General features: G+C 38.0%; 1 protein-coding gene across 1 annotated transcript; it reads right to left on the reverse strand.

Annotated features, from left to right (window-relative positions):
- Window positions 1-16,097: 16,097 nt before the first annotated feature.
- Window positions 16,098-16,748, reverse strand: LOC104113950 (large ribosomal subunit protein eL39x). The gene is made up of 3 exons (XM_009624272.4): window positions 16,615-16,748; window positions 16,421-16,524; window positions 16,098-16,304 (listed from the first exon to the last, which is right to left on the reverse strand). Exons 1-3 carry the CDS (start codon window positions 16,615-16,617, stop codon window positions 16,256-16,258), a joined length of 156 nt encoding a protein of 51 aa, XP_009622567.1. The 5' UTR covers window positions 16,618-16,748; the 3' UTR covers window positions 16,098-16,255.
- Between the last annotated feature and the right edge of the window lie 756 nt (window positions 16,749-17,504).

Below are 17,504 nucleotides of genomic sequence, written 5' to 3' on the forward strand. Positions count from 1 at the left end.
AGTCTACCCTGGATTCGCAATGCACCATCATCTCCAATAATGACCTCCTTAGCATCACTGTGTTGGACCGTGTCCTTAAGGACAAGCAGATGGGGGTCATCATATTGACGCTCCCTGATACGATCATAAAGAGAAGACTGAGAGACAACACAAGCCAATACTCGACTCGGCTCAGAAATATCCAATCTCACAAATTGGATGGCTAAGGCCTGAACATCCAACGCCAATGGCCTCTCTGTTGCTGGTAGATATGCTAAACTCCCCAAATTCTCTATCCAGCGACTCAAAGCATCGATCACCACATTGGCCTTCCCAGGGTGGTACGAAATAGTTATATCATAATCCTTAAGTAGATCCAACCACCTCCGCTGACGTAAGTTAAGATTTTTCTGCTTAAACAGATGCTGCAAACTCCGATGATCGGTGTAAATCATACAAGGAACACCGTACAAATAATGTCGCCATATTTTCAAGACATGAACAATAGCTGCTAACTCAAGGTCATGGACATGATAGTTCTTTTCGTGCACCTTCAGTTGTCTGGACGCGTAGGCAATCACCCTAACATCTTGCATCAACGCCGCGCCAAGACCAATCCGCAATGCATCACAATATACAGTATAAGACCCTGAACCTATAGGTAATACCAATATTGGGGTTGTAGTCATAGTTGTCTTGAGCTTCTGAAAGATCTCCTCATATTCCTCTGTCCACCTGAACAGAGCACCATTCTGGGTCAGACTGGTCATAGGTGCTGCAATAAATGAGAATCCCTCTACAAAGCGACGGTAATACCCTGCCAAACCAAGAAAACTCTGGATCTCTGTAGCTGAGGATAGCCTGGGCCAACTCTACATTTCTTCAATCTTCTTCGGATCTACCTGGATCCCCTCACTCGATACGATATGACCCAAGAATTCCACTGAGTCTAGCCAAAACTCACACTTTGAAAATTTTGCATATAACTTCTTTTCTCTCAAGGTCTGAAGTGCAGTCCTCAAGTTTTGCTCATGATTCTCCCGACTCTGGGAGTATACCAGAATGTTGTCAATAAATACAATGACAAATGAGTCAAGATAAGGACAGAACACACTGTGCATCAAGTGCATAAAAGCTGATGGGGCATTGGTCAGCCCAAAAGACATCACAAGAAACTCATAGTGACCATATCTGGTCCTAAAAGCAGTCTTCAAGATATCCGGCTCCCGAATCTTCAATTGATGATAACATGAACGTAAGTCAATCTTGGAAAACACTAGGACACCTTGTAACTGATCAAATAATTCATCAATACGAGGCAATGGATACATGTTCTTTACTGTGACTTTGTTCAACTAGCGGTAATCAATACACATCTGCATAGAATCATCCTTCTTCTTCACAAATAAGGCAGGAGCACCCCAAGGTGACACACTAGGCCGAATGAATCCTTTATCAAGCAATTCTTTTAACTGCTCTTTCAACTCCTTTAATTCAGGAGGAGCCATACGATATGGAGGAATAGAGATGGGCTGAGTGCCCGACAACAAATCAATGCCAAAATCAATATCTCTATCGGGCGGCATGCCCGGAAGATCAGTTGGAAATACATCTGGAAAGTCTCTCACTACTGGAACTAACTCAACTGTAGGGGTATTAATACTGACATCCCTCACATAAGCTAGATACGCGTCACACCCCTTCTCAACCATTCGTTGAGCTTTAAGAAAAGAAATAACTTTGTTGGGAGTATACTCTAAGGTACCTCTCCACTCTAATCATGGTAAACCTGGCATAGCCAGCGTCACGATTTTGGCGTAACAATCAAAAATAGCATAATGGGGTGACAACCAGTCCATGCCCAAAGTAATATCAAAGTCCACCATGTTGAGCAATAATAAATTGGCTCTGGTCTCAAAACCACTAAGAGAAATCAAACACGATCGATACACGCGGTCCACAACAGAGAATCTCCCACATGAGAAGATACTTAAATAGGGGAACTCAAAGAATCCCGAGATACGTCCAAATACGGGGCAAAATAAGAGGACACATAAGAATATGTAGAGCCTGGGTCAAATAATACAAATGCATCTCTATGACAAACCGGAACAATACATGTAATGACAGAATCAAAAGCAAATGCCTCTGTACAAGCAGGAAGTGCATAATATCTGGCATGGCTTCCCCCTCTAGGGCGACCTCTACCTCCCCGACCTCCACCTCGAGCTGGTTGAGCAAGTAGGGTGGCAGTTGGTGCTGTAATCATAGCCTGAGGACCCGGTGGAGCACGTTGTGGCTGAAAAGTCTGTGGAGGTTCACCCCTCCTAATCCTGGGGCAATCCCTCACCGGGTGGTGAGTGTCGCCACACTCAAAACAAGCTCTGGGAGGGCATAGCTGTTGTGACTGGCTCGGGCCAGGTCTGCTGGACTGGCCACTAGGAACACCCAGTGGAGGAGGCACACTAGATACTAGCGGTACATAATAAGGCTCCTAGGGTCTAGAAGGAGCTGGAACACCGCTGAAGGCTGGAAGAGCTGAATGAACGGGGTGGCTCACATAACTCCTACCATGGCGAGTTGTTGGGGCACGAGCTCCTGAATAATAAGCAGCCTCTCGAGACCTCTTGGCCTCCTTCTCCTCTCTATCCCGGGCAAACATGCCCTCGAATCTCCTGGCAATACCCAAAACCTGCTGATAAGAAATATCCATCTCCAATTCCCTGGCCATACTACTCCGGATGCTGGGATAGAGACCCTCAATAAACCGTTGAACCCTCTCTCGAATTGTGGAAACTAAGGCCGGTGCATATCAGGCCAAATCACAGAAGTGAACTGCATACTCTGACACAATCATAGCACCCTAGCATAGCTGTACAAACTCCATGTGCCATGAGTCCCTGAGGCTCTGATGGACATACTCTCTCAAAAACATATCCGAGAACTGAGTCCATGTAAGTGAAGCTGCCTCAACTGGATTACTCAACTCATAAGCATGCCACCACTGATAGGTTGCTCCTCTAAATTAGAATGTAGTAAAATAAACCCCGCTCGTCTCCGCTACGCCCATTGTACGAAGAATATGATGACACTCCTCCAGAAAACCCTAGGTATCATCTGTAGCCAATCCGCTGAAGGTAGGTGGGTGGTACTTCTTGTACCTCTCAAGTCTGAGCTGCTCCACTCAGAAGCTGATGCCCTAACCCCGGGCTGAGCTAGAGCTACCGGCTGCATTGGTATAACCTCTGGAACCTGGTCGACCTGAACTTGTTGCTCCGGAGTACCGGCGATGGGAGTTTGTGCTCCTCCCCCGGCCTGAGATGTGGCAGGAGCAAGTGGAATCAATCCAGCCTGAGCTAAGGTGTTGTACATGCTCAGAAACTGGGTTAGAGTCTCCTCGAGGGTTGGTGCAAGAACAGGTATCTCAGGTGTCTGCCCTCCAGCTTGAGCTACTACGGGCTCTTCTGTAGCAACTCGTGTGGGGTGCTCTGACTGCACCACGTGGATGTCCTCGGCCTCTACCCCGGCCCCAACCTCTCCCTGCTCGAGAAGAGGGCGCGAGTGCTTGGTCATCAGATCCGCTTGTACGTGTCCTCACCATCTATGATAGAATAGAATACAGAAGTTTAGAATCTTTGAAGTCAACAATTTTCTCACGACAAGGAATCAAAGTAGTGAAATTTTCCTAACAGTTCCATAGCCTCCCGAAGATAAGTACATACGTCTTCGTACCGATCTGCGAGACTCTACTAAACTGGCTTGTGACTAACGACACCTACGAACCTAGAGCACTGATACCAACTTGTCACGACCCAATTTCCCCTCCGTATGACGTCGTGATGGCACCTAGTCGCTACAACTAGGTAAGCCTAACATTTTTCGGAATAATGAAATAAAAATATAAGTTTAACCAACTATTCAAAAATACACAACATATCCCAAAATCCGGAACATCGTGAATCACAAACTACAAAAGGAAAAATCTAGTGTCTCTATACATCAAAGTCTAACAAGGAAAAATACAGAAGATAATGGACATGAGAAAGAGTAGAAGGAGACTCCGAGGTCTGTGGACGCGACAAATATACCTTGAAGTCTCTAAAGTTGTCCTGGCTCACCGATAGTGCGGCTAATAAGGTGCACCTGGATCTGCACACGAAAAACATGTGAAGAGAGGAGCATGAGTACACCACAATCGGTGCCCAGTAAGTGCCAAGCTTAACCTCAGTCGAGTAGTGACGAGGTCAGGTCAGGGCCCTACTGGAAAATAAATAATAAAAACAATATAGAGTGTAATATTGCAATAAAATAAAGGCTGGAATTTAACAACAATGAAATCATAGAAGGTAATAGCTCAGTACATATAAATCACAACAGGGGATCTCCCGAGATACCGTCTCGTAATCCCAAACATAAATGTGCAGGGGGATCTCCTGGAATACCGTTCCATTGTCCCAAAGTAAATATACAGTACAGAGGAATCTTCCGGAATATCGTTCCGTAGTCCCAAAGTAAATATGCAGTACAAGGGAATCTTCCGGAATACCGTTATGTAGTCTCAAAGTAAATATATTGTACATGGGGATCTCCCGAAATATAGTTATGTAGTCCTAAAGTAAATATGCAGTACAGGGGGATCTCTCGAAATACCATTCCGTAGTCCCAAAGTAAATATGCAGTACATGGGGATCTCCCGGAATACTGTTTCATAGTCTAAAGTAAATATGCAGCGCGAATGATAGAAATACAACTACATCATGAAATACTTACAATTTAGACTAAGTACCAGTCAGGGGAGAAGCAGGAAATTCACTAAGCATGTTGCACATAAACAATTAAGACACGTAGACATGTTGTATTATACTAAACATGATAGCTACACATATTGGAATAACTCAATTAAGAATGAAAATAGATTAGTACTCATTAAAATGGTATAACTCAAAATAACAAGGAAGACATGTTGCTGCTCGGTAAGAAAATCGGGTTTTACCACAACTAGCTCGTGTACGTACTCATCACCTCACATACACGGCGCTCACATAGCACAATAATTCCAATTCTTAAAGGGATTTCCCACACACAAAGTTAGGCAAGCCACTCACCTCGAACCAAGCTCAATCAATCAGTCACAATGCCTTTCCCACGAATATCCGGCTCTGAATGGCCCAAATCTAGCCAAAAGCAATTACATATCATAAATGCAACCAAAATAGACTCATCTAATTAATGAAATCAACATTTAAACAAAAATTCCGAAATTAACTCAAATATTGCTCGTGGGGCCCACGTCTCGGAATCGGGTAAAAGTTACAAAATAGGAACGCATATTCCACCACGAGTCTAACCATACCAAAATTACTAAATTCCGATAACAATTCGGCCCTCAAATCCTTAAATTTATTCAAGAGGGTTTTTTCAACTTTTCCAACTTAATTCAACAATTAAATGATAAAAACAATCATGGATTCGGGTAATTTAACCAATATTGAGTTAAGAACACTTACCCCACTATTTCCTCTGAAAATCTCGCAATAATAGCCTCAATCCGTGCTCCAAATCATTAAAAATGGAAAATGGGATGAAGTCCCATTTTTTGAACTTAAACTTTATGTCCAGGCCTATCTTCTTCGCGAACGCGACAGGTCCCTCGCGTTCGCGAAGCATAACTCGACTGTCCACAAATTTAACCCTTCGCAAACGTGACCACGGCTTCGCGAACGCGAAGATTTACCAGCTCAGACCTTTGCGAATATGACCACCACCTCACGAACGCGGCCACCACCTCGCGGACGTGTAAAACAAAGACTTGGGGTCCCCAATAGCCTCACTCCTCTTCGCGAACACGACACCACTCACGCGTTCGCGATGCACACGCAGACCATACCTACCAGGGCAACATTCCATCTCTTTTAAATACCACTACTCTTAGACTCCTTTGAGTTCACTCAGGCTATACTGGGCTTTCTATAACTTAGAAGGACCATTAACTCTCTTGTTTTCATGGGCTTAATCCTAAGGACTTATCCATTCTCATCACCTTCTCACTCACCCTTTCTTATCCTTACTCATGTCTTCTTAAAACTTTGTCGCTTTACCATACTTTAGCTTGCGACCTACAAATATCTAGTTATACTACCCCGCAACCTTCCTTCAACTTGCTTGCATCATAGATTTCCTTATGTTATTCTGGAACATCACGCGAGACATCACATTGTCTCTAACTCTTCTTTACTCTCTTGACTAGATATCTCGGTACCAAGAAACCATAGGCTGGAAGATATGCCTATGACGATGCCGCTATCATTTCTGGATACGGAATCCCAATGCTTCTAGCCCTTCATCTTGAAGTTATAGATTATTCACAATATTCTGCACCCGAGTATCTCGTACGTTGTTCACCTTTACCTTACTTGCCTTAAAATCTCACATCACATCTTGTATTTCCATCATGACTTCCCTTCCATATAGGTATGATTCACATCCACAACTTGAAGATCTATTATAATACTTGCACCTCTGGTGCATATACAATCTGGTGGGAGCTTCATACTGACTTCTTATGAGGCTAGTACTCTTCTAACTGACTTTCCCGTAGAGCTTTTATATAATATGGTTGTTGTACTATCTCTCTTGTACCTCTGACATTGAGGGTAATCCTACAATGTTCTTAATCACAATTTCTATAATTTTCTAGGTCCAATAATCAGACTCCTTATTACTTGGTTTATGTAACTCTTTAGTTTCCTCTTCATTCTGATAAGCTTTTATGTAGGCTTAAGCTATCTTTCGATCTGTGGCTCATAGAATTTAGTTATTGCTTTAGCCATTCATGGATGCAATGGAGTATCCATGATACAATATTCTAACAATTCAATTATTTGTCTATGTCCTAGGCTCAATTTTTTCTTTTAACTTATACCAGAGTCTTCTACGACTGTATGAATGTCAATATATATGTTGCATGGATAATACTCCAAAATTTTAAGTGCGTTCATAACGTAACTAACTCTGGATCATTGATCGAATAATTCCTTTTGTTCCATCTCAACTTTCTTTAAACGTAAGCAATTACTTTTCCTGGTCTTTCTGCCTCCTTGGTGCGTGCATACTTAGCTTATCTTAGTTCCCATGTGCAACTCATATGATCTCGAGTATTACTATTGCTTTTACTTCCCGTTCATTAGCCACGGTTCGTGCATGTCACGACCTGCAATTCCACCCTCGGACCATGATGGCGCCTAACATTTCACTTGCTAGGCAAACCAACGTTAGAATAATATTATCTATTTTTAAATTTATTAATAATCAAAGAAACAAATGCGGAAGTAAAGTCTAAAATAAAGTGAATAATCCATAAAAATAACGTTGTCTAAATACCATCCCAGAATTGGTGTCATAAGTGCACGAGCTTGTAGAATAATACAAATAAAGGTTTGAATAAAATAAAGTTGTCTGGAAATAAACATACAACTAAAGTAAAATAGACGGGGACTTTAGAACTGCAGTGTAACGACCCAACCAGTTGTTTTGAGAGTTAGAGCCCCGAGCCCCTATTAATTTCTTTTCTATATCTATTTCTGCTATTGTGACTTTCCAGGATAATTGGTTTTGAGTTTCAGAGTGTTTTGGGACACTTAGTCCCTAAATGATAGCTTAAGTCTTAGAATTTGGACCGTAGTCAGAACTATGTGAAGACGGTTCCGAAATGCAATTCCGTCAATTTCATTAGCTCCGTTGGGAGATTTTGGGCACAGAAGCGTGTCCGAAATGTATTTTGGGGCCTCATAGCTCATTTAGGCTTGAAATGGCGAAAGTCGAAAGTCAAAATTTTGGAGTTTGGGACCGGTAGTGGAAATTTTGATATTAGGGTCGGAATATGATTCCGGAAGTTGGAGTAGGTCTGTAGTGTTGAATATGACTTGTGTGCAAAATTTGGGATCAATCGTACATGGTTTGGTTGGTTTCGTCATCGGTTGTTGAATTTGGAAGTTTCAAGTTCTTTAAGTTTGAATCGGAGGATGATTTGTGATTTTACCATTTTTTGATGTGATTTGAGGATTCGACTAAGTTCGTATGGTGTTTTAGGATTTGTTGGTATGTTTGGTTGAGGTCTCGGGGGCCTCGGGTGTGTTTTGGATACTCAACGGGTCATTTTTGGACTTAGAGAAGTAACTGATTTTTCTGGTTTTTGTTGCAGAAGTTTGTTCTTCGCGTTCGCAAAGGTGTGGTCAGTGGTAGCATCGCGAACGCGAGGAGTAGGACGTGTTCATGAAGAGTGTTTTCTGAGTGTGAGGTCTTGTTCTTCCGTTCGCGAAAGGGAGGAAGTGAACGAGTAGAATGAGTGTGTAATTGTGATAAATGAAGGATGGCGTTTGGGCCTTCGATTGAGTAATGATTTCATGAATTGTACAGGATTAAAATATTCACGTGAGAAAAACCACATTTAGATGCTATGAAATATGGTTATGAAAGTATAGTATAACCCTCAGGTGGGTCAGAAAAATCACTTCAGATGTTCCCCGATGAGACGTGAGCCCTAGCGGCAGTGTTACAAAAGAGGTCAAGTTATCGGTATTAAGGTGAATTAATAATGGATGGATAAAAGTTGCAAAGTATAAGATGAGATTAGGCCATCAGTCTTAAGATGAACAGTAATGAAAAAGCATTAAAAGACTTAGCTTTATGCACATAGGATATGCCTCAGTAATGATAAATCGAAGTAAGAATTATAGTATAGTATGGCCTACTTATATGAAGTAAAGATAATGACGCCTAGAGGGACAGCTTGATATAATTCTATATATGAACACAAAGTGAAGCCTAGAGATTGGCTAAAAGCTGGAGGAAAGAGAAGAGAATAGTCATATAGACGCACATACAAAGTTAGAGTCGTACAGGCTGCATGATAGAAGGTAGCAACAGTTACGAGATTAGAAGTATTTCGACTACAAGTCATGGTGTGAGAAAGAGGCTTAAAGGGGGGAATGCACTGGCCTTTGTATTTATTCAAAGAACAGTTGCCTAAATGGCAAGGAGAATATTAAAGTATTCAAAAGACATAAGTTATGAAAATGATAAGTGTATCAGTCAACATTCGAGGACGAATTTTCCAAAAGGGGGAATGATGTTACACCCCATATTTTCGTACGTGAAAGTATGCTATAAATAAATAGATGAAAGTTCGAAAATGAGATGTTACATCCCGTATTTTCGTACGTTAAAGTTTCGTCGTAAGTTAATCGACGTAAGTTCAGGAATGAGATTATTTTTGGATTATAAGTATTACGCTATTTCAAATAAGTGATGAGTAAATTCGTGAAGGTGAGAGGGAAAGAAAATAAAAAAAAAAATTTCATCAAAATTTGACATTTTGGGACAAAATACGATCTAAGCTATAATACCCAGTAATTATGGACTAGTGTCATACAAGGTACCACATGACCATGATAGTGAGGTGTATAAGGTGTGCTAAAAATGAGCAATATTTTAAGCAATTTGAGATAAATCTTAATTATGTGGACAATTGGTTCATTATTAAATTAGAGGGGGATTAATAAACTAATTAAGGAAAGGGATAAATTATTTTAGATAAACTTGATAAATTTAAACACACCCCCCTCCCCCCAACATGGCTGGCCAAAGAGGCCATGATAATGAGTCTTTAACTCACAAGACAAGGTGGCACGTTTTGGAGGAGCTCTTGGCTTAGTCATCTTATCAAAGTGGGGTCCACACCTAAGGATTTTAATACTTCTCTAATTCACTTTGTCTACAAGGTAATAATGAAAAGTTTCGGCAAGGATAACCCTTGCAATAGCAACGTTATCAATTGTTCATCTCTTAATAAAAAGCTTCAAGCAAAATCAAAGTGGAGTCCACACCTAAGGATTTAATACTTCTCTAATTCACTTTGTCTATAAGGTAATAATGGATGAGCTAATACGTGGCAGCCCAAAGAGGCTATGATAGTGAGTCTTAACTCACAAAGAAAGGTGGTATAATTAAGATGACTATGTGGCTTAGTCATACAAAGAGTGGAGCCCACTCTCTTTAATAAAAACTTCAACATAATTTATTAAAATACATATGATACATTTGCACTTTGAAGAGATTTGCAATTTTGTATGGATTGAAGGCAAACAGATGGAGCTCACAACATTTAAAGATCTATTTACTGTATCTACTTATTTGCAATTCATACATACGTGACTACTTAATGATTTGCTTTAATATTTCAACATTCTAGTAAAGATATATATCATACAAAGAGAGGTATCATTCTGGTAACCTGATTTTCTTCAACAAATTCATACGAGACTCCATATTATAATAGCAACAGGATTTTGCGATTCTAAGGGAGTACAGTGCAATCTTTCTCAAGAATATCATACGAATTTTCCCTACTCTAGATATGTTAAGGCTATCCCTTCTTTCTTTTTGGCATGATCCAAATAATACAAACGAAACGAGCAAAATACGCAACTTTCATAAATTACTCTATTCATAGAAATACTAGGGGTGTCTATATTCATGATTCCCCATGTGAATTATTATTATATCCTCTGTTCATGGGTCTCAGAAAAATATATATTTGATAAATTTTATCCGAAATGCATACTGATTTTATGATATTCCGAGAAATCTTATTAACGTATTTCTTATGCATTTCATGCATTTATACATGTACATTAATCCATGACCAGATGGCGTTATATACGCGTATATTATATGTATATGGGATATGAAAAAATGTTGTGGCGTTATATACGAACCACCACCTGATCAGCTGGTATACGTTGATGATTTGCCCACAATGGCCGAGATGATATGATGGGATGCCCTCAGAGGCTTGATGATATTATGAACGCATATACCTAAATATGGTATGATATTTATACGCATATACATGACATTGTAAATATTAATGATTCATATAGTTATTCATACATACATGTCGAGTCTTTTACTCCATGCTTTTCTCATGTCTATTGTTTACTGATTTTCATTCCTTACATACTTGGTACATTATTTGTGTTGACGTCCCTTTTACCTGGGGACGCTGCGTTTCATGCCCGCAGGTCTCGTTAGACAGGTTGAGAGTCCTCCAAGTAGATTATTAGCTCAGCAGAAGATATCGGTGCGCTCCATTTGGAGTTGCTTGTTTGGTCGGTATGATTTAGACGTGTATTGTTTGGTATGGCGGGGCTCTGTCCCGATCTTTATGATAATTATGTATTCCTAGAGGCTTGTAGACAGATATCATGTACGTAAAAGATTGTATGGCCTTGTCGTCCTATATTCAGTGTACGAGTGGTTATTTTGGTCTTATAGGTCCGTATATCTTATGTATAAGTTGGTATTACATGTTGTATTCTACTTATCTTACGGCAATCTCTCCGGCTCAGTTATCTATGATATTATGATACAAAAAGATACGTTATGTTGGTACTCGATTGAGTAAGGTACCGGGTGCCCGTCGCGGCCCTTCGGTTTGGGTCGTGACAATTTAATGCGCAAATAATCGTAAGCAAACTAAAGTGTTGCAACGTGTTAATAATTCGTTTGCAACATGTGGCCAACATTTTCGATCACCTTTATCTTGACAGAAGCAGAATATCCTTAGCAGATACCAACTATATGAACTGTTAATGTGACAAAGATATAACTGAGGTACGCAAATAATTAGATATACATTGGATCCTTCTTATTATGCAAATTGTATAGGATCCGAGTTTAATGGTAAAGGCAAAATGCAATGCCTAAACTGTAGGATGACTGGAAAAGGAAACTAGATGTTATTCGTAGATTCTAAAGGTGAAGAACCCAAATCATGGTTCTTCACCTTCAGGACCTACAAATAGCATCCAGTTTCCTTCTTAAGTCATCTTATAGTTTGGGGAATACATTCCGCCCTTACCATTAAATCTGTTCCAATACAGTTTGCATAACCAAAAAAATTCACTATCTAACTTTGTTGTTAGTGTACTTTGAGTGTACCTTTTTCGCATCTACGGTTCAAGTCATGCAGCAGACGGGATAAAAAATAGTGACATTGAGATTTACGTGGCTCAGCCAATATGTTTGCTAGTAGAAAGAATAGTTTCACTATATAAAGTATATAAAGAATGAAATTAAAGATCTCGCTCTACTTTACACAGAAAAAACACAAGAAAGTTTCTCAAAAATTCACTTAAGAAAAAACTTTATACAAATAATGTTTCTCACACTCATTTATCTAATAATATCTCACAATTCTCTCCCAATATTTTTCTTACAACACTCGGGAAGAATTGATAAAAGATTGATAGAAAGATGAGAAGAAGTTGCCTCTATTTATAGGTAAATTTTTCAACATAGTAAAAACATTTTCCATTTGGGCCCATTTGAAATAAATTAGTTTCCAAATTGAAAATGGACAGTTTTCATGAGTTGACTCTAAAACCATATATGTTTTAATTTAACTCCAATCTCCCCCTGTTGGTGCTATTTCTAAATGCCTATTTTACCCCTACATATATGTCATTTTTACTCCACTTATCCTCTTATGTTCAAGAAAATAACGCTATTCTAAAGCCCTTAGTTGAAATGCATTAGATCCTTTTAAATGTTGTGTGCTTGCCACTTTTTGTAAGTATATTTCTGCTTATTGATTAATCCTTTATTACTTCAGTTGTTCTGTACATTTTGTAAATATGGCAAACTTTAAGTGCTTTGCTAATACCTAAAATGACGATCTTGATTAAGTCTGAGGAGTAAATATGCACACAGTTATTTCTTTTCTGTTACCTAATTTGAAAGCTTTAGATCATAATCTGAATGTGATTTACTACTTTCCCAAAATGAGAATTTAAGCTATCATTACTATTAGACACCAAATTATCATTACTACTAGATTTCAAAGTTTGTACAACTATGTTTCATTTTTAGTTTGTGTTTGTCACATGAACAAATTCAACTAACTTTTGTGTAATTTTGATTTAACAAAAAGTGGAGATCCTATTTGTGGAAATAGCATGATGAGAAAAAGAGTATATTTGAAGTTATGCTTTGAAGTGTTATACATTGCGCATATATGATTGAATAATTTTTTTAAGTTGACGCTAAAACGAAATACTTGAATTTACTTCTAACCACACCCCTAGTGCCACAATGAAGGGTAAATCTCATTTTCTTTTCTTTTTCAAAGGTACTCAAGACTTGTCCTAAAGGGTAAATAATCGAGACTTGTTCTAAAGGGTAAATCTCATTTTCTTTTCTTTTTCAAAGGTACTCAAGACTTGTCCTAAAGGGTAAATAATCGAGACTTGTTCTAAAGGGTAAACAATGAAATTAAATGGTAAGATATCATGTCACTTAGAATAAGGAGAAGATTGATAGAATAAATTGAATATAGTAATGACTATCATTAGTTACTAAAAAAAAATTTCCATAAAAATATTTTAATAGACAATATTTTTATCAATTTATTATAGTTTTACTAAACATATATTTACTTAACAAAAATTTAACAAAGTAAAATTGAAAAAATATTTTTAAGTAACAAAAAACCCGATAAAACCTAACCAATCTAAACATGTACACCCCTGCTAAGTAGTGCACAATCGCTTGCAATTATGTTATAGTATCAACCCAACATATTGTTTATGACATTAACCAAAAAAGAAATCAGGACTCTTACACTAATGCATATGAAATTTCCATTTTTTTCAAAAAAGTTTGTTATGAAATTTTTGGGGATACAGATGAGTGTTGCGACCAGCATCGTGTTTGAAGAAAACGAAGGGTAACAAGAATAATCCACAATCAGATTCACAGATTCACAGGGAGACAAGAATAATCCACAATAAGTTACTTGAGGATTACACAAAATTAAAGTCTAGAAACAGTAGAACCAATTGCTGGGTGCAACCATAGTCCAGAATACATTATAAATACCGCACAGTTACAACCTTCTCTGTGTTAAAACAGAAAATTGATCTTCCACCTGGTGATCGAGAGTATCCCATGCATTGCAAAGTTCAAAATCCCAACAAAAACCCCCCAACGCTTCTATACCCTTTAATGAAGCCCAATCCGACCTAAAAAATTAGGAAAAAAGAGCAAAACTATTTGAAAGGGTGACACAGTGGTATGGAAGCTCTGACCAAGTCATGAGGAAATTCAGATGTCTATGCAATCTAATGTATCAGTCCTTGCCTCAAAATTCTTGCAATATGAAGTAAATAGATTGTGGGAGGGCTGGTATACCCTAGAGGTCAATTGGTACAATGGTTGGATAAACAAGGATATCTCATTGAATTAGCTATCCACCTTCTATATGGGATAAGCTAATCCCACTATTTCAGTATAAAACTTATCCCGGGATTAGTTAATACCTATAACCAACAATAGGATAAATACAATCCCAAATTCTATCCCAGGATCATTATCTTCATTCCTTGTACCAAACGACCCCTAAAGAACTATACACCAAAGAGATTGTGTTTTGTCCCCTGTGCATTGCCACGTCATTTCTACAACATGAAAACATCAATCTTCTCATGATCTACACATATATGCATGCATTTACTGGCTTACTGCCAGTAGAATAAACTTTGGAAACCTGAAACCCCTCTCGCACCAACAAACGGTGAGAGCTCAAGCTGGGTTCTGGTTTAAAAGACCCAACGCCGTCAATTACCCAGCAGGTAAATGCTCGGTTAGCACTAGTTGAGGTCATCCTCAAACAAATCCTAGCTAAGCCTTGGCTAGACTATCTAAGGGATAAAGAAAAAATGAAAATTATAAAGAAACTAATATTAATATGCTTCATCAAAAAAGAAACTAATATTACTGTGCAGGTCCAAAGCGTTTATGACCTAATAATTGATGTAAACGCCATTACTCTGCAAGCACATCCCACCAGCCACTAATGAGCAGGTATCAGTGTGCCAAGTAATCCCCGATTGAGAGTTTTAACTAGTTAAGCTTTTGGCCAAAAAATTTAGGTCTCAGACAAGTCAAACTTTTGGTCAATTCACTTCCAAGCACTCAGAAGTCAGAAGGTAAAATGGACTAGCAGAACCCTATAAACTGGAAAAATAAATAAATTACAAGTAAGCATCCACTATGGTCCCTTAACTAAAGAGTAGTTCATTCTAAAAAGGCCCCCATGCTACTAATTAGGTTTGCTCTAATGGCAGAGACAATTGATTCCTCTACAGCTAATGCAAAACTGCCTAAAGGCAAGTTAGTCCAATTACAAGCTTCTCTTTTGTTTCTCTATGAATAAACACCTAGCTCTGTCTCCAAACTCATTGGTGGATAACATTTTTCCAAATTATCTTTACATTTTTCAATTCATCCATAACAGTACCCGATCAAAGTTTTTCCACGTTCTCCAACAAAACATCACCAAATTAAACTACCTTCAACTTAAAATATAGATCTAAAAAGGCAACAAAACAGAACAAGAGAGTATGCTACTCCTTACTTGTGACTAGTAATCCTGGAAATAATACTCGAATTCAAGAGAAAACTTTAGTTATCACTATACTGATAAGTTCAATCCTCTCAATTTATACCATGAATGTAACTCAAAACTTAACTGAACTTAAAGTAAAACAAACTAGGAGCCACCGGTACCCTCGCAGCAACCAAACCAAAACCCAGTACGCTGTCTATTCTTGCTTCTCCTTTGCATTTCTTCTTCACCATTGAGCTCCCCATTACCTCTTCTCCAAAAATTTATTTCTTTATTTCATTTCTTGTCAATCTTGCTTTCCTTTTATACACGGCCATTCTAATAATATCCTAGGTGAACTCTAGTTTTTTTCTCATGACCAAGCAATTGGTTTGGAGCCAACCCTTAGGACCAACTGCAACCTTCGAAACTCGAGGATAATGGGCCAGCCCCTCTACCCTTCTCCACTCAAATACAAAGCTTAGTTCACATGGCACAAGGCTTGAACAGGTCAATTCTAGTATTGAGCAAAGTATATAGGAAAATTTGACCATACAAATTCTAATTTTCACCAATGATGCCCCCCCCACAAGTGAAAATCACATACAGATTATTCAATGCATGAAAGTAATCAACAAATACTACTATTAAACCAGCATTAAAACACCTAGAATTAACCAGAAATAAACTCATAAACTGTCATTCAATATATAAACTTCGTTGAATTAAAAACACATCATGGTTCACACAGCATAAGCTCCTCTAAAACGAAACAACATAGTCCGACAGTTTTTTTCATTAAAATGCTAAATAAAGCACCAATCTTCCACCTTAAAATCCTAGCTTGGTTCTACGCCAGTGCCTGCGCTTAGCATTGTACCTACAAAAACAAAATCAAATTTTCATTAGTGAAATGAACAAAATATAATATCATTAGTGAAATAAACATAAATCGGAGAAAAAAAATTAAAAAATAATAACTGCAAATTAATATACCTGATAGTGTTATCAGTCCTCATACGGATCCAGTAAGGAATGGGCCTGTTTTGCCTCTGCTTCTTCGCCAGCTTCTTCTTAATCATAAATGTCTTATGTGACGGCTACATAAGAAAAATATTGGAATTAAATCAGTAAACAAAATTACGAGCTTACATTTGTATTGATTTAAATAGTTCTGAGTAGAATCGTACCATTTTCACCGGTTGGAGATTCTCGGCGATAAGCTCTGGTGCTGCTTGAACGTTGAAACCCTTAGGAGAAACAAAAACCCTAATTTGTGAGGTTATATACTGATGCGACCCGAGGCCCAGTGGGTTGGAATTTATTGTTGGGCCAAACTTCGCAAATGTGTCTTTTTAGGCCATTGTTTACATTTTGTAGCCAAAACAATGTATAAACTTGTATAATTTTTATATATAACATACATAATGTATATATATACAAAAAATATACAAATATTATATATTTTTTCGGCTATTATTTTTACAACGTTATTTTTCCTTGAAATATTATGCAAATATAGCCCTTGACAATATTAAACTCGGGTCTGTCTGCTCATAAATTATTAGATTATGGTATAACCATTCGTAATAATTTATAAAATTTTAGATCGTAGTCTAAAGTTTTCTTATAAATTAATTAATTTGCGCAAAAGGGATTTTTAAACCGTGGTAAAAAAGGTCTATCAATTGGAAGAGAAATAAGAAGAAAATTATCTACTAAACCACTTACATAAAAAGGAACAATGACAAAAATTCCAAGAACAAACTTTTGTCTGTTGTTGACCCATGGTTTGATGTTTTTGGGTTCATAAAGCAAATAAGCCTCTGAAACCATAATAAATATTAAACAGGTGTTTGGATAATTTTGAGTTAAAATTGTAAAAATAATTTTAAATTGAAGTTGAATACAAAAGGATTGTAAGAGTTGATATAAACTTGAAGTTCAATAAATAGTGGAACCTCACTACAAAACATAAGTGGAAGTTGAGTAGTAGTGTGAAATATAGTGGAACCTATTTTGTTTGAACATTTAGAATTTTCAACCCCATACCTTAAAAAGAAATTTGAAAATTATAATA

Source organism: Nicotiana tomentosiformis, chromosome 6, assembly GCF_000390325.3.
Source record: "Nicotiana tomentosiformis chromosome 6, ASM39032v3, whole genome shotgun sequence".
Lineage (NCBI taxonomy): Eukaryota > Viridiplantae > Streptophyta > Magnoliopsida > Solanales > Solanaceae > Nicotiana > Nicotiana tomentosiformis.